General features: G+C 59.1%; 1 protein-coding gene across 4 annotated transcripts in view; it reads right to left on the reverse strand.

Annotated features, from left to right (window-relative positions):
• The window catches only part of LOC142467841 (RING finger protein 145-like), a 98,407-nt gene extending 77,664 nt beyond the window's left edge, over positions 1-20,743 (reverse strand). For 3 of the 4 annotated variants that reach the window (XR_012788511.1, XM_075573763.1, XM_075573744.1), the window contains exons 1-3: positions 20,638-20,743; positions 18,148-18,673; positions 16,801-16,909 (exon numbers count right to left, since the gene is read on the reverse strand). Coding sequence is in view for 3 of the 4 variants with exons in the window: in XM_075573763.1 (XP_075429878.1) it covers positions 16,801-16,909; positions 18,148-18,313 (275 nt within the window). In the remaining variant the exon portion in view is untranslated. Of the gene's footprint in view, positions 1-16,800; positions 16,910-18,147; positions 18,674-20,594 lie in introns of all 4 variants that reach the window. The other variant, XM_075573752.1, reaches the window with a different exon arrangement.
• Between the last annotated feature and the right edge of the window lie 6,689 nt (positions 20,744-27,432).

Genomic DNA, 27,432 nt, shown 5'->3' on the forward strand with positions numbered 1-27,432 from the left:
TTCTGTGCGCAATGTGCTGGGATATCGCCGCGCGTGAGCGGAGCAGCGAGCGCAGAGCTGTTCTGTGCGCAGTGTGCTGGGATATCGCCGCGCGTGAGCGGAGCAGCGAGCGCAGAGCTGTTCTGTGCGCAGTGTGCTGGGATATCGCTACGCGTGAGAGCGGAGCAGCGAGCGCAGAGCTGTTCTGTGCGCAATGTGCTGGGATATCGCTGCGCGTGAGAGCGGAGCAGCGAGCGCAGAGCTGTTCTGTGCGCAATGTGCTGGGATATCGCTGCGCGTGAGAGCGGAGCAGCGAGCGCAGAGCTGTTCTGTGCGCAATGTGCTGGGATATCGCTGCGCGTGAGAGCGGAGCAGCGAGCGCAGAGCTGTTCTGTGCGCAGTGTGCTGGGATATCGCTGCGCGTGAGAGCGGAGCAGCGAGCGCAGAGCTGTTCTGTGCGCAGTGTGCTGGGATATCGCCGCGCGTGAGAGCGGAGCAGCGAGCGCAGAGCTGTTCTGTGCGCAATGTGCTGGGATATCGCTGCGCGTGAGAGCGGAGCAGCGAGCGCAGAGCTGTTCTGTGCGCAATGTGCTGGGATATCGCTGCGCGTGAGAGCGGAGCAGCGAGCGCAGAGCTGTTCTGTGCGCAATGTGCTGGGATATCGCTGCGCGTGAGCGGATCAGCGAGCGCAGAGCTGTTCTGTGCGCAGTGTGCTGGGATATCGCCGCGCGTGAGCGGAGCAGCGAGCGCAGAGCTGTTCTGTGCGCAATGTGCTGGGATATCGCCGCGCGTGAGCGGAGCAGCGAGCGCAGAGCTGTTCTGTGCGCAATGTGCTGGGATATCGCTGCGCGTGAGAGCGGAGCAGCGAGCGCAGAGCTGTTCTGTGCGCAGTGTGCTGGGATATCGCTGCGCGTGAGAGCGGAGCAGCGAGCGCAGAGCTGTTCTGTGCGCAATGTGCTGGGATATCGCTGCGCGTGAGAGCGGAGCAGCGAGCGCAGAGCTGTTCTGTGCGCAGTGTGCTGGGATATCGCTGCGCGTGAGAGCGGAGCAGCGAGCGCAGAGCTGTTCTGTGCGCAATGTGCTGGGATATCGCCGCGCGTGAGCGGAGCGCAGAGCTGTTCTGTGCGCAGTGTGATGGGATATCGCCGCGCGTGAGAGCGGAGCAGCGAGCGCAGAGCTGTTCTGTGCGCAGTGTGCTGGGATATCGCTACGCGTGAGAGCGGAGCAGCGAGCGCAGAGCTGTTCTGTGCGCAATGTGCTGGGATATCGCTGCGCGTGAGAGCGGAGCAGCGAGCGCAGAGCTGTTCTGTGCGCAGTGTGCTGGGATATCGCTGCGCGTGAGAGCGGAGCAGCGAGCGCAGAGCTGTTCTGTGCGCAGTGTGCTGGGATATCGCTGCGCGTGAGAGCGGAGCAGCGAGCGCAGAGCTGTTCTGTGCGCAGTGTGCTGGGACATCGCTGCGCGTGAGAGCGGAGCAGCGAGCGCAGAGCTGTTCTGTGTGCAGTGTGCTGGGATATCGCCGCGCGTGAGAGCGGAGCAGCGAGCGCAGAGCTGTTCTGTGCGCAATGTGCTGGGATATCGCCGCGCGTGAGCGGAGCAGCGAGCGCAGAGCTGTTCTGTGCGCAATGTGCTGGGATATCGCTACGCGTGAGAGCGGAGCAGCGAGCGCAGAGCTGTTCTGTGCGCAGTGTGCTGGGATATCGCTACGCGTGAGAGCGGAGCAGCGAGCGCAGAGCTGTTCTGTGCGCAGTGTGCTGGGATATCGCTGCGCGTGAGAGCGGAGCAGCGAGCGCAGAGCTGTTCTGTGTGCAGTGTGCTGGGATATCGCTACGCGTGAGAGCGGAGCAGCGAGCGCAGAGCTGTTCTGTGCGCAATGTGCTGGGATATCGCTGCGCGTGAGAGCGGAGCAGCGAGCGCAGAGCTGTTCTGTGCGCAATGTGCTGGGATATCGCCGCGCGTGAGCGGAGCAGCGAGCGCAGAGCTGTTCTGTGCGCAATGTGCTGGGATATCGCCGCGCGTGAGAGCGGAGCAGCGAGCGCAGAGCTGTTCTGTGTGCAGTGTGCTGGGATATCGCCGCGCGTGAGAGCGGAGCAGCGAGCGCAGAGCTGTTCTGTGCGCAATGTGCTGGGATATCGCTGCGCGTGAGAGCGGAGCAGCGAGCGCAGAGCTGTTCTGTGCGCAATGTGCTGGGATATCGCCGCGCGTGAGAGCGGAGCAGCGAGCGCAGAGCTGTTCTGTGCGCAGTGTGCTGGGATATCGCTGCGCGTGAGAGCGGAGCAGCGAGCGCAGAGCTGTTCTGTGCGCAATGTGCTGGGATATCGCCGCGCGTGAGAGCGGAGCAGCGAGCGCAGAGCTGTTCTGTGCGCAACGTGCTGGGATATCGCTGCGCGTGAGAGCGGAGCAGAAAGCGCAGAGCTGTTCTGTGCGCAGTGTGCTGGGATATCGCTGCGCGTGAGAGCGGAGCAGCGAGCGCAGAGCTGTTCTGTGCGCAATGTGCTGGGATATCGCTACGCGTGAGAGCGGAGCAGCGAGCGCAGAGCTGTTCTGTGCGCAGTGTGCTGGGATATCGCCGCACGTGAGAGCGGAGCAGCGAGCGCAAAGCTGTTCTGTGTGCAGTGTGCTGGGATATCGCTACGCGTGAGAGCGGAGCAGCGAGCGCAGAGCTGTTCTGTGCGCAATGTGCTGGGATATCGCTGCGCGTGAGAGCGGAGCAGCGAGCGCAGAGCTGTTCTGTGCGCAGTGTGCTGGGATATCGCTGCGCGTGAGAGTGGAGCAGCGAGCGCAGAGCTGTTCTGTGCGCAATGTGCTGGGATATCGCCGCGCGTGAGCGGAGCAGCGAGCGCAGAGCTGTTCTGTGCGCAATGTGCTGGGATATCGCTGCGCGTGAGAGCGGAGCAGCGAGCGCAGAGCTGTTCTGTGCGCAGTGTGCTGGGATATCGCCGCGCGTGAGAGCGGAGCAGCGAGCGCAGAGCTGTTCTGTGCGCAGTGTGCTGGGATATCGCTGCGCGTGAGAGCGGAGCAGCGAGCGCAGAGCTGTTCTGTGCGCAGTGTGCTGGGATATCGCTACGCGTGAGAGCGGAGCAGCGAGCGCAGAGCTGTTCTGTGCGCAATGTGCTGGGATATCGCTGCGCGTGAGAGCGGAGCAGCGAGCGCAGAGCTGTTCTGTGCGCAATGTGCTGGGATATCGCTGCGCGTGAGAGCGGAGCAGCGAGTGCAGAGCTGCTCTGTGCGCAGTGTGCTGGGATATCGCTGCGCGTGAGAGCGGAGCAGCGAGCGCAGAGCTGTTCTGTGCGCAATGTGCTGGGATATCGCTGCGCGTGAGAGCGGAGCAGCGAGCGCAGAGCTGTTCTGTGCGCAATGTGCTGGGATATCGCTGCGCGTGAGAGCGGAGCAGCGAGCGCAGAGCTGTTCTGTGCGCAGTGTGCTGGGATATCGCTGCGCGTGAGCGGAGCAGCGAGCGCAGAGCTGTTCTGTGCGCAGTGTGCTGGGATATCGCCGCGCGTGAGCGGAGCAGCGAGCGCAGAGCTGTTCTGTGCGCAATGTGCTGGGATATCGCTGCGCGTGAGAGCGGAGCAGCGAGCGCAGAGCTGTTCTGTGCGCAGTGTGCTGGGATATCGCTGCGCGTGAGAGCGGAGCAGCGAGCGCAGAGCTGTTCTGTGCGCAGTGTGCTGGGATATCGCTACGCGTGAGAGCGGAGCAGCGAGCGCAGAGCTGTTCTGTGCGCAATGTGCTGGGATATCGCTGCGCGTGAGAGCGGAGCAGCGAGTGCAGAGCTGTTCTGTGCGCAGTGTGCTGGGATATCGCTGCGCGTGAGAGCGGAGCAGCGAGCGCAGAGCTGTTCTGTGCGCAATGTGCTGGGATATCGCCGCGCGTGAGCGGAGCGCAGAGCTGTTCTGTGCGCAGTGTGCTGGGATATCGCTACGCGTGAGAGCGGAGCAGCGAGCGCAGAGCTGTTCTGTGCGCAATGTGCTGGGATATCGCTGCGCGTGAGAGCGGAGCAGCGAGCGCAGAGCTGTTCTGTGCGCAGTGTGCTGGGATATCGCTGCGCGTGAGAGCGGAGCAGCGAGCGCAGAGCTGTTCTGTGCGCAGTGTGCTGGGATATCGCTGCGCGTGAGAGCGGAGCAGCGAGCGCAGAGCTGTTCTGTGCGCAATGTGCTGGGATATCGCTGCGCGTGAGAGCGGAGCAGCGAGCGCAGAGCTGTTCTGTGCGCAGTGTGCTGGGATATCGCTACGCGTGAGAGCGGAGCAGCGAGCGCAGAGCTGTTCTGTGCGCAGTGTGCTGGGATATTGCTGCGCGTGAGAGCGGAGCAGCGAGCGCAGAGCTGTTCTGTGCGCAGTGTGCTGGGATATCGCCGCGCGTGAGCGGAGCAGCGAGCGCAGAGCTGTTCTGTGCGCAGTGTGCTGGGATATCGCTACGCGTGAGAGCGGAGCAGCGAGCGCAGAGCTGTTCTGTGCGCAATGTGCTGGGATATCGCTGCGCGTGAGAGCGGAGCAGCGAGCGCAGAGCTGTTCTGTGCGCAATGTGCTGGGATATCGCTGCGCGTGAGAGCGGACCAGCGAGCGCAGAGCTGTTCTGTGCGCAATGTGCTGGGATATCGCTGCGCGTGAGAGCGGAGCAGCGAGCGCAGAGCTGTTCTGTGTGCAGTGTGCTGGGATATCGCTACGCGTGAGAGCGGAGCAGCGAGCGCAGAGCTGTTCTGTGCGCAGTGTGCTGGGATATCGCTGCGCGTGAGAGCGGAGCAGCGAGCGCAGAGCTGTTCTGTGCGCAGTGTGCTGGGATATCGCTGCGCGTGAGAGCGGAGCAGCGAGCGCAGAGCTGTTCTGTGCGCAGTGTGCTGGGATATCGCTGCGCGTGAGAGCGGAGCAGCGAGCGCAGAGCTGTTCTGTGCGCAGTGTGCTGGGATATCGCTGCGCGTGAGAGCGGAGCAGCGAGCGCAGAGCTGTTCTGTGCGCAATGTGCTGGGATATCGCTGCGCGTGATAGCGGAGCAGCGAGCGCAGAGCTGTTCTGTGCGCAGTGTGCTGGGATATCGCCGCGCGTGAGAGCGGAGCAGCGAGCGCAGAGCTGTTCTGTGCGCAGTGTGCTGGGATATCGCCGCGCGTGAGAGCGGAGCAGCGAGCGCAGAGCTGTTCTGTGCGCAGTGTGCTGGGATATCGCCGCGCGTGAGAGCGGAGCAGCGAGCGCAGAGCTGTTCTGTGCGCAGTGTGCTGGGATATCGCCGCGCGTGAGCGGAGCAGCGAGCGCAGAGCTGTTCTGTGCGCAATGTGCTGGGATATCGCCGCGCGTGAGAGCGGAGCAGCGAGCGCAGAGCTGTTCTGTGCGCAGTGTGCTGCGATATCGCTGCGCGTGAGAGCGGAGCAGCGAGCGCAGAGCTGTTCTGTGCGCAATGTGCTGGGATATCGCTGCGCGTGAGAGCGGAGCAGCGAGCGCAGAGCTGTTCTGTGCGCAGTGTGCTGGGATATCGCTGCGCGTGAGAGCGGAGCAGCGAGCGCAGAGCTGTTCTGTGCGCAGTGTGCTGGGATATCGCTGCGCGTGAGAGTGGAGCAGCGAGCACTGAGCTGTTCTGTGCGCAGTGTGCTGGATATCGCTGCGCGTGAGAGCGGAGCAGCGAGCGCAGAGCTGTTCTGTGTGCAGTGTGCTGGGATATCGCTGCGGTGAGAGCGGAGCAGCGAGCGCAGAGCTGTTCTGTGCACAATGTGCTGGGATATCGCTGCGCGTGAGAGCGGAGCAGCGAGCGCAGAGCTGTTCTGTGCGCAATGTGCTGGGATATCGCTGCGCGTGAGAGCGGAGCAGCGAGCGCAGAGCTGTTCTGTGCGCAGTGTGCTGGGATATCGCTGCGCGTGAGAGCGGAGCAGCGAGCGCAGAGTTGTTCTGTGTGCAGTGTGCTGGGATATCGCTGCGCGTGAGAGCGGAGCAGCGAGCGCAGAGCTGTTCTGTGCGCAATGTGCTGGGATATCGCTGCGCGTGAGAGCGGAGCAGCGAGCGCAGAGCTGTTCTGTGCGCAGTGTGCTGGGATATCGCTGCGCGTGAGAGCGGAGCAGCGAGCGCAGAGCTGTTCTGTGCGCAGTGTGCTGGGATATCGCTGCGCGTGAGAGCGGAGCAGCGAGCGCAGAGCTGTTCTGTGCGCAGTGTGCTGGGATATCGCTGCGCGTGAGAGCGGAGCAGCGAGCGCAGAGCTGTTCTGTGCGCAGTGTGCTGCGATATCGCTGCGCGTGAGAGCGGAGCAGCGAGCGCAGAGCTGTTCTGTGCGCAGTGTGCTGGGATATCGCTGCGCGTGAGAGCGGAGCAGCGAGCGCAGAGCTGCTCTGTGCGCAGTGTGCTGGGATATCGCTGCGCGTGAGAGCGGAGCAGCGAGCGCAGAGCTGTTCTGTGCGCAGTGTGCTGGGATATCGCTGCGCGTGAGAGCGGAGCAGCGAGCGCAGAGCTGTTCTGTGCGCAGTGTGCTGGGATATCGCTGCGCGTGAGAGCGGAGCAGCGAGCGCAGAGCTGTTCTGTGCGCAGTGTGCTGGGATATCGCTGCGCGTGAGAGCGGAGCAGCGAGCGCAGAGCTGTTCTGTGCGCAGTGTGCTGGGATATCGCTGCGCGTGAGAGCGGAGCAGCGAGCGCAGAGCTGTTCTGTGCGCAGTGTGCTGGGATATCGCTGCGCGTGAGAGCGGAGCAGCGAGCGCAGAGCTGTTCTGTGCGCAGTGTGCTGGGATATCGCCGCGCGTGAGAGCGGAGCAGCGAGCGCAGAGCTGTTCTGTGCGCAGTGTGCTGGGATATCGCCGCGCGTGAGAGCGGAGCAGCGAGAGCAGAGCTGTTCTGTGCGCAGTGTGCTGGGATATCGCCGCGCGTGAGAGCGGAGCAGCGAGCGCAGAGCTGTTCTGTGCGCAGTGTGCTGGGATATCGCCGCGCGTGAGAGCGGAGCAGCGAGCGCAGAGCTGTTCTGTGCGCAGTGTGCTGGGATATCGCCGCGCGTGAGAGCGGAGCAGCGAGCGCAGAGCTGTTCTGTGCGCAGTGTGCTGGGATATCGCCGCGCGTGAGAGCGGAGCAGCGAGCGCAGAGCTGTTCTGTGCGCAGTGTGCTGGGATATCGCCGCGCGTGAGAGCGGAGCAGCGAGCGCAGAGCTGTTCTGTGCGCAGTGTGCTGGGATATCGCTGCGCGTGAGAGCGGAGCAGCGAGCGCAGAGCTGTTCTGTGCGCAGTGTGCTGGGATATCGCCGCGCGTGAGAGCGGAGCAGCGAGCGCAGAGCTGTTCTGTGCGCAGTGTGCTGGGATATCGCCGCGCGTGAGAGCGGAGCAGCGAGCGCAGAGCTGTTCTGTGCGCAGTGTGCTGGGATATCGCCGCGCGTGAGAGCGGAGCAGCGAGCGCAGAGCTGTTCTGTGCGCAGTGTGCTGGGATATCGCCGCGCGTGAGAGCGGAGCAGCGAGCGCAGAGCTGTTCTGTGCGCAGTGTGCTGGGATATCGCCGCGCGTGAGAGCGGAGCAGCGAGCGCAGAGCTGTTCTGTGCGCAATGTGCTGGGATATCGCTGCGCGTGAGCGGAGCAGCGAGCGCAGAGCTGTTCTGTGCGCAGTGTGCTGGGAAATCGCTGCGGTGAGAGCGGAGCAGCGAGCGCAGAGCTGTTCTGTGCGCAGTGTGCTGGGATATCGCTGCGGTGAGAGCGGAGCAGCGAGCGCAGAGCTGTTCTGTGCGCAGTGTGCTGGGATATCGCTACGCGTGAGAGCGGAGCAGCGAGCGCAGAGCTGTTCTGTGCGCAGTGTGCTGGGATATCGCTGCGCGTGAGAGCGGAGCAGCGAGCGCAGAGCTGTTCTGTGCGCAGTGTGCTGGGATATCGCCGCGCGTGAGCGGAGCAGCGAGCGCAGAGCTGTTCTGTGCGCAGTGTGCTGGGATATCGCTGCGCGTGAGAGCGGAGCAGCGAGCGCAGAGCTGTTCTGTGCGCAGTGTGCTGGGATATCGCCGCGCGTGAGAGCGGAGCAGCGAGCGCAGAGCTGTTCAGTGCGCAGTGTGCTGGGATATCGCCGCGCGTGAGAGCGGAGCAGCGAGCGCAGAGCTGTTCTGTGCGCAGTGTGCTGGGATATCGCCGCGCGTGAGAGCGGAGCAGCGAGCGCAGAGCTGTTCAGTGCGCAGTGTGCTGGGATATCGCCGCGCGTGAGAGCGGAGCAGCGAGCGCAGAGCTGTTCTGTGCGCAGTGTGCTGGGATATCGCTGCGCGTGAGAGCGGAGCAGCGAGCGCAGAGCTGTTCTGTGCGCAGTGTGCTGGGATATCGCTGCGCGTGAGAGCGGAGCAGCGAGCGCAGAGCTGTTCTGTGCGCAGTGTGCTGTGATATCGCTGCGCGTGAGAGCGGAGCAGCGAGCGCAGAGCTGTTCTGTGCGCAGTGTGCTGGGATATCGCTGCGCGTGAGAGCGGAGCAGCGAGCGCAGAGCTGTTCTGTGCGCAGTGTGCTGCGATATCGCTGCTCGTGAGAGCGGAGCAGCGAGCGCAGAGCTGTTCTGTGCGCAGTGTGCTGGGATATCGCTGCGCGTGAGAGCGGAGCAGCGAGCGCAGAGCTGTTCTGTGCGCAATGTGCTGGGATATCGCTACGCGTGAGATCGGAGCAGCGAGCGCAGAGCTGCTCTGTGCGCAGTGTGCTGGGATATCGCTGCGCGTGAGAGCGGAGCAGCGAGCGCAGAGCTGTTCTGTGCGCAGTGTGCTGGGATATCGCTGCGCGTGAGAGCGGAGCAGCGAGCGCAGAGCTGTTCTGTGCGCAGTGTGCTGGGATATCGCTGCGCGTGAGAGTGGAGCAGCGAGCGTAGAGCTGTTCTGTGCGCAGTGTGCTGGGATATCGCTGCGCGTGAGAGCGGAGCAGCGAGCGCAGAGCTGTTCTGTGCGCAATGTGCTGGGATATCGATGCGCGTGAGAGCGGAGCAGCGAGCGCAGAGCTGTTCTGTGCGCAGTGTGCTGGGATATCGCCGCGCGTGAGAGCGGAGCAGCGAGCGCAGAGCTGTTCTGTGCGCAGTGTGCTGGGATATCGCCGCGCGTGAGAGCGGAGCAGCGAGCGCAGAGCTGTTCTGTGCGCAGTGTGCTGGGATATCGCCGCGCATGAGAGCGGAGCAGCGAGCGCAGAGCTGTTCTGTGCGCAGTGTGCTGGGATATCGCCGCGCGTGAGCAGAGCAGCGAGCGCAGAGCTGTTCTGTGCGCAATGTGCTGGGATATCGCCGCGCGTGAGAGCGGAGCAGCGAGCGCAGAGCTGTTCTGTGCGCAGTGTGCTGGGATATCGCCGCGCGTGAGAGCGGAGCAGCGAGCGCAGAGCTGTTCTGTGCGCAGTGTGCTGGATATCGCTGCGCGTGAGAGCGGAGCAGCGAGCGCAGAGCTGTTCTGTGCGCAGTGTGCTGGGATATCGCCGCGCGTGAGAGCGGAGCAGCGAGCGCAGAGCTGTTCTGTGCGCAGTGTGCTGGGATATCGCTGCGCGTGAGAACGGAGCAGCGAGCGCAGAGCTGTTCTGTGCGCAGTGTGCTGGGATATCGCTACGCGTGAGAGCGGAGCAGCGAGCGCAGAGCTGTTCTGTGCGCAGTGTGCTGGGATATCGCTGCGCGTGAGAGCGGAGCAGCGAGCGCAGAGCTGTTCTGTGCGCAGTGTGCTGGGATATCGCTGCGCGTGAGAGCGGAGCAGCGAGCGCAGAGCTGTTCTGTGCGCAGTGTGCTGGGATATCGCTGCGCGTGAGAGCGGAGAAGCGAGCGCAGAGCTGTTCTGTGCGCAATGTGCTGGGATATCGCTGCGCGTGAGAGCGGAGCAGCGAGCGCAGAGCTGTTCTGTGCGCAGTGTGCTGGGATATCGCTGCGCGTGAGAGCGGAGCAGCGAGCGCAGAGCTGTTCTGTGCGCAGTGTGCTGGGATATCGCTGCGCGTGAGAGCGGAGCAGCGAGCGCAGAGCTGTTCTGTGCGCAGTGTGCTGCGATATTGCTGCGCGTGAGAGCAGAGCAGCGAGCGCAGAGCTGTTCTGTGCGCAGTGTGCTGGGATATCGCTGCGCGTGAGAGCGGAGCAGCGAGCGCAGAGCTGCTCTGTGCGCAGTGTGCTGGGATATCGCTGCGCGTGAGAGTGGAGCAGCGAGCGCAGAGCTGTTCTGTGCGCAGTGTGCTGGGATATCGCTGCGCGTGAGAGCGGAGCAGCGAGCGCAGAGCTGTTCTGTGCGCAGTGTGCTGGGATATCGCTGCGCGTGAGAGCGGAGCAGCGAGCGCAGAGCTGTTCTGTGCGCAGTGTGCTGGGATATCGCTGCGCGTGAGAGCGGAGCAGCGAGCGTAGAGCTGTTCTGTGCGCAGTGTGCTGGGATATCGCTGCGCGTGAGAGCGGAGCAGCGAGCGCAGAGCTGTTCTGTGCGCAGTGTGCTGGGATATCGCCGCGCGTGAGAGCGGAGCAGCGAGCGCAGAGCTGTTCTGTGCGCAGTGTGCTGGGATATCGCCGCGCGTGAGAGCGGAGCAGCGAGCGCAGAGCTGTTCTGTGCGCAATGTGCTGGGATATCGCTGCGCGTGAGAGCGGAGCAGCGAGCGCAGAGCTGTTCTGTGCGCAATGTGCTGGGATATCGCTACGCGTGAGAGCGGAGCAGCGAGCGCAGAGCTGTTCTGTGCGCAGTGTGCTGGGATATCGCTGCGCGTGAGAGCGGAGCAGCGAGCGCAGAGCTGTTCTGTGCGCAGTGTGCTGGGATATCGCTGCGCGTGAGAGCGGAGCAGCGAGCGCAGAGCTGTTCTGTGCGCAGTGTGCTGGGATATCGCTGCGCGTGAGAGCGGAGCAGCGAGCGCAGAGCTGTTCTGTGCGCAGTGTGCTGGGATATCGCTGCGCGTGAGAGCGGAGCAGCGAGCGCAGAGCTGTTCTGTGCGCAGTGTGCTGGGATATCGCTGCGCGTGAGAGCGGAGCAGCGAGCGCAGAGCTGTTCTGTGCGCAGTGTGCTGGGATATCGCTGCGCGTATTTAAATTGGGGCCCCACTCTTGCATTTTCTCTCTCCCCTCTCACTATATTTTGGGGATAACACGCAGTATACGTTCCTGCGTCTACGTTTTAGACAGGGGGTTCAGTTCTCAAGGGCCACAGGTCAGGTTTAAAGAATATCCCTGTTTCAGCAAAGGTGGCTCAATCAGTGGCTGAGTCAAAGACTGAGCCATTGATTGAGCCACTCGTGCTGAAGCAGGGACTGATTGAGCCACCTGCGCTGAAGCCGAGACTGATTGAGCCAACTGTGCTGAAGCTGGGATATTCTGAAAACCTGACCTGTTGGTGGCCCTTGAAGACTGCGGTTGCCCACGCGTGTTAAACCACAAGCCCGCGTAGCAGGACGCGCTCACACAATATTATGTATAAGGTATGATCTCCCACATCTCACGCCGCGGAATATCGCTCCCCGATAATCCCGGAGCAGCCAAGACTGAACCTATCAAACCTCTCATGGTCATCAGCTCCCCGTGTTCCTGCAGCTCTGTGATGGTGTACTGGTGGGAAAGTGCTGTTCCTGCAGCTGTGTGACGGTGTACTGGTGGGAAAGTGCTGTTCCTGCAGCTCTGTGACGGTGTACTGGTGGGAAAGTGCTGTTCCTGCAGCTCTGTGACAGTGTACTGGTGGGAAAGTGCTGTTCCTGCAGCTCTGTGACAGTGTACTGGTGGGAAAGTGCTGTTCCTGCAGCTGTGTGATGGTGTAGTGGTGGGAAAGTGTGTTCCTGCAGCTCTGTGACGGTGTAGTGGTGGGAAAGTGCTGTTCCTGCAGCTCTGTGACAGTGTACTGGTGGGAAAGTGCTGTTCCTGCAGCTGTGTGATGGTGTACTGGTGGGAAAGTGCTGTTCCTGCAGCTGTGTGACGGTGTAGTGGTGGGAAAGTGCTGTTCCTGCAGCTGTGGGACGGTGTAGAGTGGGAAAGTGTTGTTCCTGCAGCTGTGTGACGGTGTAGTGGTGGGAAAGTGCTGTTCCTGCAGCTTTGTGACGGTGTAGTGGTGGAAAAGTGCTGTTCCTGCAGCTCTGTGACAGTGTAGTGGTGGGAAAGTGCTGTTCCTGCAGCTCTGTGACAGTGTACTGGTGGGAAAGTGCTGTTCCTGCAGCTGTGTGATGGTGTACTGGTGGGAAAGTGCTGTTCCTGCAGCTGTGTGACGGTGTAGTGGTGGGAAAGTGCTGTTCCTGCAGCTGTGGGACGGTGTAGAGTGGGAAAGTGCTGTTCCTGCAGCTCTGTGACGGTGTAGTGGTGGGAAAGTGCTGTTCCTGCAGCTGTGTGACGGTGTAGTGGTGGAAAAGTGCTGTTCCTGGAGCTGTGTGACGGTGTAGTGGTGGGGAAGGTCTGTTCCTGCAGCTGTGTGATGGTGTAGTGGTGGGAAAGTGCTGTTCCTGCAGCAGTGTGACGGTGTAGTGGTGGGAAAGTGCTGTTCCTGCAGCTGTGTGACGGTGTAGTGGTGGGAAAGTGCTGTTCCTGCAGCTGTGTGATGGTGTAATGGTGGGAAAGTGCTGTTCCTGCAGCTCTGTGACGGTGTAGTGGTGGGAAAGGGCTGTTCCTGCAGCTGTGTGACGGTGTAGTGGTGGGAAAGTGCTGTTCCTGCAGCTGTGTGACGGTGTAGTGGTGGGAAAGTGCTGTTCCTGCAGCTGTGTGACAATGTAGTGGTGGGAAAGTGCTGTTCCTGCAGCTGTGTGACGGTGTAGAGGTGGGAAAGGTCTGTTCCTGCAGCTGTGTGACGGTGTAGTGGTGGGAAAGTGCTGTTCCTGCAGCTTTGTGATGATGTAGTGGTGGGAAAGTGCTGTTCCTGCAGCTGTGTGACGGTGTAGTGGTGGGAAAGTGTTGTTCCTGCAGCTGTGTGATGATGTAGTGGTGGGAAAGCGCTGTTCCTGCAGCTGTGTGACGGTGTAGTGGTGGGAAAGTGCTGTTCCTGCAGCTGTGTGATGATGTAGTGGTGGGAAAGTGCTGTTCCTGCAGCTGTGTGACGGTGCAGTGGTGGGAAAGTGCTATTCCTGCAGCTCTGTGGTGGTGTAGTGGTGGGGGACTGATTGAGCCACCTGCGCTGAAGCCGAGACTGATTGAGCCACTGTGCTGAAGCTGGGATATTCTGAAAACCTGACCTGTTGGTGGCCCTTGAAGACTGCAGTTGCCCACGCGTGTTAAACCACAAGCCCGCGTAGCAGGACGCGCTCACACAATATTATGTATAAGGTATGATCTCCCACATCTCACGCCGCGGAATATCGCTCCCCGATAATCCCGGAGCAGCCAAGACTGAACCTATCAAACCTCTCATGGTCATCAGCTCCCCGTGTTCCTGCAGCTCTGTGATGGTGTACTGGTGGGAAAGTGCTGTTCCTGCAGCTGTGTGACGGTGTACTGGTGGGAAAGTGCTGTTCCTGCAGCTGTGTGATGGTGTACTGGTGGGAAAGTGCTGTTCCTGCAGCTGTGTGATGGTGTACTGGTGGGAAAGTGCTGTTCCTGCAGCTGTGTGACGGTGTACTGGTGGGAAAGTGCTGTTCCTGCAGCTCTGTGACGGTGTACTGGTGGGAAAGTGTTGTTCCTGCAGCTGTGTGATGGTGTACTGGTGGGAAAGTGCTGTTCCTGCAGCTGTGTGACGGTGTAGTGGTTGGAAAGTGCTGTTCCTGCAGCTGTGTGACGGTGTAGTGGTGGGAAAGTGCTGTTCCTGCAGCTGTGTGATGGTGTAATGGTGGGAAAGTGCTGTTCCTGCAGCTCTGTGACGGTGTAGTGGTGGGAAAGTGCTGTTCCTGCAGCTGTGACGGTGTAGTGGTGGGAAAGTGCTGTTCCTGCAGCTGTGTGACGGTGTAGTGGTGGGAAAGTGCTGTTCCTGCAGCTGTGTGACGGTGTAGTGGTGGGAAAGTGCTGTTCCTGCAGCTGTGTGACGGTGTAGTGGTGGGAAAGGTCTGTTCCTGCAGCTGTGTGACGGTGTAGTGGTGGGAAAGTGCTGTTCCTAGACCTCTGTGACGGTGTAGTGGTGGGAAAGTGCTGTTCCTCCAGCTTTGTGATGGTGTACTGGTGGGAAAGTGCTGTTCCTGCAGCTGTGTGATGATGTAGTGGTGAGAAAGGTTTGTTCCTGCAGCTGTGTGACGGTGTAGTGGTGGGAAAGTGCTGTTCCTGCAGCTGTGTGACGGTGTAGTGGTGAGAAAGGTTTGTTCCTGCAGCTGTGTGACGGTGTAGTGGTGGGAAAGTGCTGTTCCTGCAGCTGTGTGACGGTGTAGTGGTGGGAAAGTGCTGTTCCTGCAGCTGTGTGATGGTGTAGTGGTGGGAAAGTGCTGTTCCTGCAGCTGTGTGACGGTGTAGTGGTGGGAAAGTGCTGTTCCTGCAGCTCTGTGGTGGTGTAGTGGTGGGGGACTGATTGAGCCACCTGCGCTGAAGCCGAGACTGATTGAGCCAACTGTGCTGAAGCTGGGATATTCTGAAAACCTGACCTGTTGGTGGCCCTTGAAGACTGCAGTTGCCCACGCGTGTTAAACCACAAGCCCGCGTAGCAGGACGCGCTCACACAATATTATGTATAAGGTATGATCTCCCACATCTCACGCCGCGGAATATCGCTCCCCGATAATCCCGGAGCAGCCAAGACTGAACCTATCAAACCTCTCATGGTCATCAGCTCCCTGTGTTCCTGCAGCTCTGTGATGGTGTACTGGTGGGAAAGTGCTGTTCCTGCAGCTGTGTGACGGTGTACTGGTGGGAAAGTGCTGTTCCTGCAGCTCTGTGACAGTGTAGTGGTGGGAAAGTGCTGTTCCTGCAGCTGTGTGATGGTGTACTGGTGGGAAAGTGCTGTTCCTGCAGCTGTGTGACGGTGTAGTGGTTGGAAAGTGCTGTTCCTGCAGCTGTGTGATGGTGTAGTGGTGGGAAAGTGCTGTTCCTGTAGCTGTGTGACGGTGTAGTGGTGGGAAAGTGCTGTTCCTGCAGCTTTGTGACGGTGTAGTGGTGGGAAAGTGCTGTTCCTGCAGCTGTGTGATGGTGTAATGGTGGGAAAGTGCTGTTCCTGCAGCTCTGTGACGGTGTAGTGGTGGGAAAGGGCTGTTCCTGCAGCTGTGTGACGGTGTAGTGCAGGGAAAGTGCTGTTCCTGCAGCTGTGTGATGATGTAGTGGTGGGAAAGTGCTGTTCCTGCAGCTGTGTGACGGTGTAGTGGTGAGAAAGGTTTGTTCCTGCAGCTGTGTGACGGTGTAGTGGTGGGAAAGTGCTGTTCCTGCAGCTGTGTGACGGTGTAGTGGTGGGAAAGTGCTGTTCCTGCAGCTGTGTGATGATGTAGTGGTGAGAAAGGTTTGTTCCTGCAGCTGTGTGACGGTGTAGTGGTGGGAAAGTGCTGTTCCTGCAGCTGTGTGACGGTGTAGTGGTGAGAAAGGTTTGTTCCTGCAGCTGTGTGACGGTGTAGTGGTGGGAAAGTGCTGTTCCTGCAGCTGTGTGACGGTGTAGTGGTGGGAAAGTGCTGTTCCTGCAGCTGTGTGATGGTGTAGTGGTGGGAAAGTGCTGTTCCTGCAGCTGTGTGACGGTGTAGTGGTGGGAAAGTGCTGTTCCTGCAGCTCTGTGGTGGTGTAGTGGTGGGGGACTGATTGAGCCACCTGCGCTGAAGCCGAGACTGATTGAGCCAACTGTGCTGAAGCTGGGATATTCTGAAAACCTGACCTGTTGGTGGCCCTTGAAGACTGCAGTTGCCCACGCGTGTTAAACCACAAGCCCGCGTAGCAGGACGCGCTCACACAATATTATGTATAAGGTATGATCTCCCACATCTCACGCCGCGGAATATCGCTCCCCGATAATCCCGGAGCAGCCAAGACTGAACCTATCAAACCTCTCATGGTCATCAGCTCCCTGTGTTCCTGCAGCTCTGTGATGGTGTACTGGTGGGAAAGTGCTGTTCCTGCAGCTGTGTGATGGTGTAATGGTGGGAAAGTGCTGTTCCTGCAGCTCTGTGACAGTGTAGTGGTGGGAAAGTGCTGTTCCTGCAGCTGTGTGATGGTGTACTGGTGGGAAAGTGCTGTTCCTGCAGCTGTGTGACGGTGTAGTGGTTGGAAAGTGCTGTTCCTGCAGCTGTGTGATGGTGTAGTGGTGGGAAAGTGCTGTTCCTGTAGCTGTGTGACGGTGTAGTGGTGGGAAAGTGCTGTTCCTGCAGCTTTGTGACGGTGTAGTGGTGGGAAAGTGCTGTTCCTGCAGCTGTGTGATGGTGTAATGGTGGGAAAGTGCTGTTCCTGCAGCTCTGTGACGGTGTAGTGGTGGGAAAGGGCTGTTCCTGCAGCTGTGTGACGGTGTAGTGCAGGGAAAGTGCTGTTCCTGCAGCTGTGTGATGATGTAGTGGTGGGAAAGTGCTGTTCCTGCAGCTGTGTGACGGTGTAGTGGTGGGAAAGTGTTGTTCCTGCAGCTGTGTGATGATGTAGTGGTGGGAAAGTGCTGTTCCTGCAGCTGTGTGATGGTGTAGTGGTGGGAAAGTGTTGTTCCTGCAGCTGTGTGATGGTGTAGTGGTGGGAAAGTGTTGTTCCTGCAGCTGTGTGACGGTGTAGTGGTGGGAAAGTGTTGTTCCTGCAGCTGTGTGATGATGTAGTGGTGGGAAAGTGCTGTTCCTGCAGCTGTGTGACGGTGTAGTGGTGGGAAAGTGCTGTTCCTGCAGCTGTGTGACGGTGTAGTGGTGGGAAAGTGGTGTTCCTGCAGCTGTGTGACGGTGTAGTGGTGGTAAAGTGCTGTTCCTGCAGCTGTGTGACGGTGTAGTGGTGGGAAAGTGGTGTTCCTGCAGCTGTGTGACGGTGTAGTGGTGGGAAAGTGTTGTTCCTGCAGCTGTGTGACGGTGTAGTGGTGGGAAAGTGGTGTTCCTGCAGCTCTGTGACGGTGCAGTGGTGGGAAAGTGTTATACAAGTCCCACGGCGTGGCGCAGACTCACCTGGCTGTCTGATGTGCCACGTATAACAGCAGCGCAGTGAGGAGGTACAGGTACATCTTTACCAGGTAGCGCAGGGGGAGCATCAGCAGCACAGCACATAGCAGGTGAGCTGGGCGGGGAGAAGAGAGGACAATGTCATCATGGAGATCCAGCCACGGACGCCAGGGTGCAGCAGGTTAAGCGCGGCGATCTGGGAGTGGAAGAGGCCACGTAACCTGTGTCAGACAGGTGAATGTGGCAGTTCCTGGGAGTAGGGGAATGCAGTTAGAAGTCTAAGCTGCTTAATGCCGCAGGTTAAAGCATTGGGAAGAGACATTAACAGGACGGAAGCAGGAACTGGCCAACTCGGGAAGGGTTTTATATCAAATATTCCCTGCAGAACTGGTCAAAATCAAAGACAGGAACGCATGGAACAATGAAAGAAAAGCCTACTTCTATCAATAAGGATTTGTGGTGGAAATATTTGGGGCGTACGTCTTTCTGTAAGTTTTATAGTTAGGAGACCATTTTTTTTAAAATGATTTCAGGCAAACCCTTCAGTGTTCCTCTTTACTGCGTTCTGTACAGTGAGGGGTTCTTTTACCCACCGTCTCATGACTATCATATCACGATAGAAAATAGCCAGCGAAGGTGGGGGATAGGCATTCAGTCCTTCTCTGCCATGCGATGCATTGTAACAGCTGCAATCACAAGGAATCAGAGCAGGAACGCACGGTAACGGCAGAGCGGCAATACACAGCTCTGCCGGTCATGTATGGGACCCGTAGGATCGGAGAACGGCGGCTGCTTGAGATATCCAACAGTGGATCAATCTTTCTACAGAAGAATACCCCCGTTGTGGGACGGGTTTATGTGAACCAGCCACATCTGGAGATCCAGTATGGGGGCTGGGGGGTCATTAAAAAGTAATCTGTGATACTTCAGCAGCCAGACTGTTATTATTTTTTTACATATTGTGCTTGGTGCTTTTCTGCAGGTCGGTGCCCACAAACATGGTCTCCTTACACCAAGACGTGTGGCAGCCGTAACTTTACATATGGATGAAGTTGTAGACTTGATTTGGAAATGTCCCAAGTCTCTTGTGCATCAGTAAAAAAACAAAACAGACTTGATGGTTCTTCAATCATCATAGACCGTGTTTACTAAGCGGTGCTAAGACGTAATCACATTAACGGGAAGTAAGCTGGCTCACAGCTCCGCGCCATTATGAAAATATGGCGCTGTGCATCTATTGAGAACTGCCATGTTGGTAAAGTCTCACATGCTGATATAAGCCTTTCATTTAATTAACAGACTTGTCACGCTCCCTCCGAATCTCCTTGTACAGAGCCGACGGCCTTCCCTTACCCATGTAATAAACGTTCCACAGATATTTGGTCCTGAAAAAGGCCATTTCGTACGTCGGATGGCTCGGCTCTGTGAATTTTTGGACGTCCCAGCGGTACAGCAGGTCCAAGAGGATGATGCTGGGGACACGTAGAACCACGTTGGCCACCTCTTCGAGTCTGGACATGTCAGAAAGAGATGGCTACGGGGCGATGGAAGAGAAAATCAGTCCCTCGCTGCTGTGTTCTGGCGAGAGATCCTCTTCCCAAGTGTGAGCAAACGGGGATCCCACAGACTGTTATAGGACTCCCGGCTCCCGCAAAGTCACGGCTCTCATATTACTCAGTCATCCCCACTCCCGAAGTAAGGACAGGAGAACGTGAGAACTGCAGGACCAGCCCGCTGCCGGGGCTGGGCAACAACACTGTGTTACAGATCGTGGGGCCACCCGCCTACTATCAGGGTGGATTCCCATGAAATGAAGGTAGGATCCCAAGGGGGACCACACCCTACAGTGTCGAGGCCAAGAGTAAGGCTTTCAGGATACCTATGCAAAAGAGAAAGGACACAGTTTGGATCGCTGTGTAACAGAAGAATAACAAGAATCCACATGGTCTGTAACCTTCCACATATATAGTAGATCAATCTTACAAGGTCATGGCTCATATGATTGGGTTGGCTTTATTATTTAGCTTTTAACACAATAAGATCAATCATGAGATAATTGCAGAGATAGGTGCTATTACTGTGTATGCTTTAACTTAACTGATTATTAATATAAATCTTAATCTAGAAGGCTTTATCAGCGGACTCATCATAAGAAACCCCCTTTAGGATTCTGCCTGCATTACTTGTTATCAGGTCTACCTCTCGTCCCCTAATATTCATAGTCAAGACTCTCCCCTCATTATCTTGTGTCAGGATCCTCCACCTCACTATTATCCAGCATCAGGACTCTATCCCGCCTCAATTATACAGTGTCAGGATCCCCCCCCCCCCCCATTACCAAAAACAATGTAAATATCTCCTCTCCCATTACCCATGTTATTAACCTCACCCCCATTACCCAATGTCATTAACTTTAACACCACCATAACTCAGTCTTTACCCAATGTCAATATCTCTCCCCCCATTACTCAATGTCAATATCTCTCCCCCCATTACCCAATGTCAATATCTCTCCCCCCATTACTCAATGTCAATATCTCTCCCCCCATTACCCAATGTCAATATCTCTCCCCCCATTACCCAATGTCAATATCTGTCCCCCCATTACCCAATGTCAATATCTCTCCCCCATTACCCAATGTCAATATCTGTCACCATTACCCAATGTCAATTTCTGGCACCATTACCCAATGTCAATATCTGTCACCATTACCCAATGTCAATATCTCCCCCCCCCCCCCCATTACCCAATGTCAATATCTCTCCCCCCATTACCCAATGTCATTAACTTTATCTCCGCCATAACTCAGTCCTTACCCAATGTCAATATCTCTCCCCCCATTACTCAATGTCAATATCTCTCCCCCATTACCCAATGTCAATATCTCTCCCCCCATTATCCAATGTCAACATCTCTCCCCCCATTATCCAATGTCAATAACTCTCCCCCATTATCCAATATCACTAACTCTCCCACATTATCCAATGTCATTAACTCTCCCCCATTACCCAATGGCAATAACTCTCCCCCATTACCCAATGGCAATAACTCTCTCCCATTACCCAATGGCAATAACTCTCCCCCATTACCCAATGGCAATAACTCTCCCCCATTACCCAATGGCAATAACTCTCCCCCATTACCCAATGGCAATAACTCTCCCCCATTACCCAATGGCAATAACTCTCCCCCATTACCCAATGGCAATAACTCTCCCCCATTACCCAATGTCAATATCTCTCCCCCATTACCCAATGTCAATAACTCTCCCCATTACCCAATGGCAATAACTCTCCCCCATTACCCAATGGCAATAACTCTCCCCCATTACCCAATATCACTAACTCTCCCCCATTATCCAATATCACTAACTCTCCCCCATTACCCAATATCACTAACTCTCCCCCATTACCCAATATCACTAACTCTCCCCCATTACCCAATGTCAATATCTCTCCCCCATTACCCAATGTTAATAACTCTCCCCCATTACCCAATGTCAATATCTCTCCCCCATTACCCAATGTCAATAACTCTCCCCCATTACCCAATGTCAATAACTCTCCCCCATTACCCAATGTCAATAACTCTCCCCCATTACCCACTGGCATTGCCACTCCCCAAGCCCCCCCCCCCCCCCCCAAATCTCTTCCCCCCCCCCAAATCTCTTCCCCCCCCCCAAATCTCTTCCCCCCCCCCAAATCTCTTCCCCCCCATTAGTAAGACTCAGGTTCCCCTCCCCATTCCCTGAATATACAGTCCCTCTCCCGCCTGCCCAGCACCCCCCTCCCGCTTGGACCTGCTAGGCCCCGGAGTATCCTGGCTCCCCCTCCCACTCGGACCTGCTAGGCCCCGGATCCCCGGTGTTTCCTGGCTCCCCGGCCGGCGGGGACTCCGGTCCTCTGAACTTCCACGTCACCCGCTGTCACTCGAGGCCCCGCCCCCTTGGCAGGTCATGGAGAGCACCGAGCGAGAGCGTCCCCCTCCCCCCGCTGCCATGGTGACGCTACGCTCCTGACGCTGTGTCCGCCATGTTGAGTGAGGGCAGACAGCCCACACATTGCAACAGGGCTATTACACCTGGCTTTAAAACTCCATGATAATCTCCAGAGAGCCAAAGGGCGAGCTGTTCTCAGGACCAAGCAGTGGCATTGTGTGAGTGAGGCCCTAATGAGATGGTCTTACAGGACCCCAAAACCGTTGTATATCTGTTTAATTTGTATTGGGGTATTGTCACGGGAGACCAGGCTATTTACACCTTTTTACAAAGGATCATTCATTGAGCAAAACCGGGTAACTGTGACGGTGAGGGGGTAACCAGGCCATCAATAAAGGTATTATACCCGGCTGGTTACCTCTGATCCATATTTGGGGTTTTAGAGTGTCAGCTCTTGAACCTGTTTATTGTATCTGCAATGTATGTAATTGTGCAACAATAAAGAATGTATATGTGTTTTACCTTTCCGGGGGGGCCAGCAAGCAGAGATCGCTGGGCTATGAGTTTCAGGGTGGATTTTGCGGATAAAGTCTTATAAGATTGTGCCTAGATTGTCGGGGTCAAGAGTTGCTGGGCACCCCAATAATATACCCAGGAGTCAGGTCAGGCAGTCCGAATACATGTAGGCATAAGGCTCTGGTCAAAATCCTGCTCTGGAAACGCTTTTGCGACTCACCGCTAGGACTCCCAGCTTCAGCACAGACCAGAAAGGTAAGCGGGGCATAGTGGGTGTAAAGTATCCCCCGAATGATACCCCTTCCGACGCTCTCCTAGCTTACCCAGACCCGCGATCAGGTGTCCTGCCTCGGCGGCCTCCGGCAGCACATCTCGCAGACCAGTCACTACCAGCGTACCTTCTAGGGGCGCGCTCAGACCTCTCTCAGCACTAAATGCCATTCCCACTGGTCCCGCCTCCAGGCTTCGCTCCTGCGGTGACATCACCGACGCGCACACACGCAGAGGCTCCTCCGTTCCGCTGTGTAAATGGATTCACCTGCCTTGTCTCCATCAGCCAGCCACAGCCATGCATACTAGGGAGTATGCTTCCTCCTCATTGGTCTGTTATATAGTATATAGTATGCTTCCTCCTCATTGGTCTGTTCTTGCTATATATGCTCAGCCTGCCCTCTGGCACATTGGCTGAGCATTGTCCTGCCTCCTGTCTGAGCCTGGCCTGTCTTATCCTGTGTTTCCTGACCTTGCTTGTTTTTTTGGATTCTGCACTTCTCCACTCCTTACCCCGGCTTACCCACGATGCTCCACACCTCTCCACTCCTTACCCCGGCTTACCCACGATGCTCCACACCTCTCCGCTCCTGCCCCGGCTTACCCACGACGATCCGTACCTCTCCGCTCCTTACCCACGACGATCCGCACCTCTCCGTTCCTTACCCCGGCTTACCCACGATGATCCGCACCTCTCCGCTCCTGACCCGGCTTACCCACGATGCTCCACACCTCTCCGCTCCTGACCCCGGCTTACCCACGCTGATCCGCACCTCTCCGCTCCTTACCCCGGCTTACCCACGCTGATCCGCACCTCTCCGCTCCTTACCCCGGCTTACCCACGATGATCCGCACCTCTCCGCTCCTGACCCGGCTTACCCACGATGCTCCACACCTCTCCGCTCCTGACCCGGCTTACCCACGATGATCCGTACCTCTCCGCTCCTTACCCACGACGATCCGCACCTCTCCGCTCCTTACCCCGGCTTACCCACGACGATCCACACCTCTCCGCTCCTGACCCCGGCTTACCCACAACGATCCGCACCTCTCCGCTCCTTACCCCGGCTTACCCACAACGATCCGCACCTCTCCGTTCCTTACCCACGATGATCCGCACCTCTCCGCTCCTTACCCCGGCTTACCCACGACGATCCACACCTCTCCGCTCCTGACCCCGGCTTACCCACAACGATCCGCACCTCTCCGTTCCTTACCCCGGCTTACCCACGACGATCCACACCTCTCCGCTCCTGACCCCGGCTTACCTACGACGATCCGCACCTCTCCGTTCCTTACCCACGATGATCCGCACCTCTCCGCTCCTGACCCGGCTTACCCACGATGCTCCACACCTCTCCGCTCCTGACCCACGACGATCCGCACCTCTCCGCTCCTTACCCACGATGCTCCACACCTCTCCGCTCCTGGCCCGGCTTACCCACAATGATCCGCACCTCTCCGCTCCTTACCCACGACGATCCGCACCTCTCCGCTCCTTACCCCGGCTTACCCACGATGATCCGCACCTCTCCACTCCTGACCCCGGCTTACCCACGCTGATCCGCACCTCTCCGCTCCTTACCCCGGCTTACCCACGACGATCCGCACCTCTCCGCTCCTTACCCCGGCTTACCCACGACGATCCGCACCTCTCCGCTCCTGCCCCGGCTTACCCACGACGATCTGCACCTCTCCGCTCCTTACCCCGGCTTACCCACGACGATCCGCACCTCTCCGCTCCTTACCCCTGCTTACCCACGACGATCCGCACCTCTCCGCTCCTTACCCGGCTTACCCACGACAATCCGCACCTCTCCGCTCCTTACCCGGCTTACCCACAAGGATCCGCACCTCTCCGCTCCTTACCCACGACGATCCGCACCTCTCCGCTCCTGACCCCGGCTTACTCACGACGATCCGCACCTCTCCGCTCCTGACCCCGGCTTACTCACGACGATCCGCACCTCTCTGCTACTGACCCCGGCTTACCCACGACGATCCGCACCTCTCCGCTCCTTACCCCTGCTTACCCACAAGGATCCGCACCTCTCCGCTCCTGCCCCGGCTTACCCACGACGATCCGCACCTCTCCGCTCCTGCCCCGGCTTACCCACGATGATCCGCACCTCTCCGCTCCTGCCCCGGCTTATCCACGACGATCCGCACCTCTCCGCTCCTGCCCCGTCTTACCCACGACGATCCGCACCTCTCCGCTCCTTACCCACGACGATCCGCACCTCCGCTCCTTACCCCGGCTTACCCACGACTATCCGCACCTCTCCGCTCCTTACCCACGACGATCCGCACCTCTCTGCTCCTTACCCCGGCTTACCCACGACGATCCACACCTCTCAGCTCCTTCCCCTGCTTACCCACAAGGATCCGCACCTCTCTGCTCCTGCCCCGGCTTACCCACAAGGATCCGCACCTCTCTGCTCCTTACCCCAGCTTACCCACGACGATCCACACCTCTCAGCTCCTTACCCGGCTTATCCACGACGATCCGCACCTCTCCGCTCTTTACCCCGGCTTACCCGCGATGATCCGCACCTCTCCGCTCCTGACCCGGCTTACCCACGACGATCTGCACCTCTCCGCTCCTGCCCCGGCTTACCCACGACGCTCCGCACCTCTCCGCTCCTGCCCCGGCTTACCCACGATGATCCGCACCTCTCCGCTCCTTACCCGGCTTACCCACGACGATCCGCACCTCTCCGCTCCTTACCCACGACGATCCGCACCTCTCCGCTCCTTACCCACAACGATACGCACCTCTCCGCTCCTTACCCACAACGATACGCACCTCTCCGCTCCTTACCCACGACGATACGCACCTCTCCGCTCCTTACCCGGCTTACCCACGACGATCCGCACCTCTCCGCTCCTTACCCACGACGATCCGCACCTCTCCGCTCCTTACCCCGGCTTACCCACGACGATCCGCACCTCTCCGCTCCTTACCCACGATGATCCGCACCTCTCCGCTCCTGACCCGGCTTACCCACGACGATCCGCACCTCTCCACTCCTGACCCGGCTTACCCACGACGATCCGCACCTCTCCGCTCCTGACCCGGCTTACCCACGACGATCCGCACCTCTCCGCTCCTGACCCGGCTTACCCACGACGATCCGCTCCTCTCAGCTCCTTACCCCGGCTTACCCACGACGATCCGCACGTCTCCGCTCCTTACCCCGGCTTACCCACAACGATCCGCACCTCTCCGTTCCTGACCCCGGCTTACCCACGACGATCCGCACCTCTCCGCTCCTTACCCCGGCTTACCCACGACGATCCGCACCTCTCAGCTCCTTACCCCGGCTTACCCACAACGATCCGCTCCTCTCAGCTCCTTACCCCGGCTTACCCACGACGATCCGCACCTCTCCGTTCCTGACCCCGGCTTACCCACGACGATCCGCACCTCTCCGCTCCTTACCCCGGCTTACCCACGACGATCCGCTCCTCTCAGCTCCTTACCCCGGCTTACCCACGACGATCCGCACCTCTCCGCTCCTTACCCACGACGATCCGCACCTCTCCGCTCCTTACCCCGGCTTACCCACGACGATCCGCACCTCTCAGCTCCTTACCCCGGCTTACCCACAACGATCCGCACCTCTCCGTTCCTGACCCCGGCTTACCCACGACGATCCGCACCTCTCCGCTCCTTACCCCGGCTTACCCATGATGCTCCACACCTCTCCGCTCCTTACCTCGGCTTACCCACGCTGATCCGCATCTCTCCGCGCCTGACCCGGCTTACCCACGACGATCCGCACCTCTCCGCTCCTGACCCCGGCTTACCTACGACGATCCGCACCTCTCCGCTCCTTACCCCGGCCTACCCACGACGATCCGCACCTCTCCGCTCCTTACCCCGGCTTACCCACGATGCTCCACACCTCTCCGCTCCTTACCCACGACGATCCGCACCTCTCTGTTCCTTACCCCGGCTTACCCACGATGCTCCACACCTCTCTGCTCCTTACCCCGGCTTACCCAAAACGATCCGCACCTCTCCGCTCCTTACCCCGGCTTACCCACGACGATCCGCACCTCTCCGCTCCTTACCCCGGCTTACCCACGATGCTCCACACCTCTCCGCTCCTTACCCACGACGATCCGCACCTCTCTGTTCCTTACCCCGGCTTACTCACGATGCTCCACACCTCTCCGCTCCTTACCCCGGCTTACCCACGATGCTCCACACCTCTCCGCTCCTTACCCACGACAATCCACACCTCTCCGCTGCTGACCCGGCTTACCCACGATGCTCCACACCTCTCTGCTCCTTACCCGGCTTACCCACAACGATCCGCACCTCTCCGCTCCTTACCCACGACGATCCGCACCTCTCCGCTCCTTACCCCGGCTTACCCACGCTGATCCGCACCTCTCCGCTCCTTACCCACGACGATCCGCACCTCTAGGCTCCTGCCCCGGCTTACCCACGCTGATCCGCACCTCTCCGCTCCTTACCCACGACGATCCGCACCTCTAGGCTCCTGCCCCGGCTTACCCATGACGATCCGCACCTCTCCGCTCCTGACCCCGGCTTACCCACGCTGATCCGCACCTCTCCGCTCCTTACCCACGACGATCCGCACCTCTAGGCTCCTGCCCCGGCTTACCCACGATGATCCGCACCTCTCCGCTCCTTACCCACGACGATCCGCACCTCTCCGCTCCTTACCCCGGCTTACCCACGATGATCCGCACCTCTCCGCTCCTTACCCACGACGATCCGCACCTCTCCGTTCCTTACCCCGGCTTACCCACGACAATCCACACCTCTCCGCTGCTGACCCGGCTTACCCACGATGCTCCACACCTCTCCGCTCCTGGCCCGGCTTACCCACAACGATCCGCACCTCTACGCTCCTTACCCACGATGATCCGCACCTCTCCGCTCCTGACCCCGGCTTACCCACGATGATCCGCACCTCTCCGCTCCTGACCCCGGCTTACCCACGACGATCCGCACCTCTACGCTCCTTACCCATGACGATCCGCACCTCTCCGCTCCTTACCCACGACGATCCGCTCCTTACCCCAGCTTACCCACGATGCTCCACACCTCTCCGCTCCTTACCCCGGCTTACCCACGATGATCCGCACCTCTCCGCTCCTTACCCCGGCTTACCCACGACGATCCACACATCTCCGTTCCTTACCCCGGCTTACCCACGACGATCCGCACCTCTCCGCTCCTTACCCCGGCTTACCTACGACGATCCGCACCTCTCCGCTCCTGACCCGGCTTACCCACGACGATCCACACCTCTCCGTTCCTTACCCCGGCTTACCCACGATGCTCCACACCTCTCCGCTCCTGGCCCGGCTTACCCACAACGATCCGCACCTCTCCGCTCCTTACCCACGATGATCCGCACCTCTCCACTCCTGCCCCGGCTTACCCACAACGATCCGCACCTCTCCGCTCCTTACCCAGGCTTACCCAAGACGATCCGCACCTCTCCGCTCCTTACCCACGATGATCCGCACCTCTCCGCTCCTGCCCCGGCTTACCCACGACGATCCGCACCTCTCCACTCCTGACCCGGCTTACCCACGATGCTCCACACCTCTCCGCTCCTTACCCCGGCTTACCCACGACGATCCGCACCTCTCTGCTCCTTACCCCGGCTTACCCACGACGATCCGCACCTCTCCGCTCCTTACCCCGGCTTACCCACGACGATTCGCACCTCTCCGCTCCTTACCCCGGCTTACCCACGACGATCCGCACCTCTCCGCTCCTGCCCCGGCTTACCCACGACGATCCGCACCTCTCCGCTCCTGCCCCGGCTTACCCACGACGATCCGCACCTCTCCGCTCCTTACTCCGGCTTACCCACGACGATCCACACCTCTCCGCTCCTTACCCACGACGATCCGCACCTCTCCG

The sequence above is a fragment of the Ascaphus truei genome, chromosome 1 (assembly GCF_040206685.1).
Source record: "Ascaphus truei isolate aAscTru1 chromosome 1, aAscTru1.hap1, whole genome shotgun sequence".
In the NCBI taxonomy this organism is placed as follows: domain Eukaryota; kingdom Metazoa; phylum Chordata; class Amphibia; order Anura; family Ascaphidae; genus Ascaphus; species Ascaphus truei.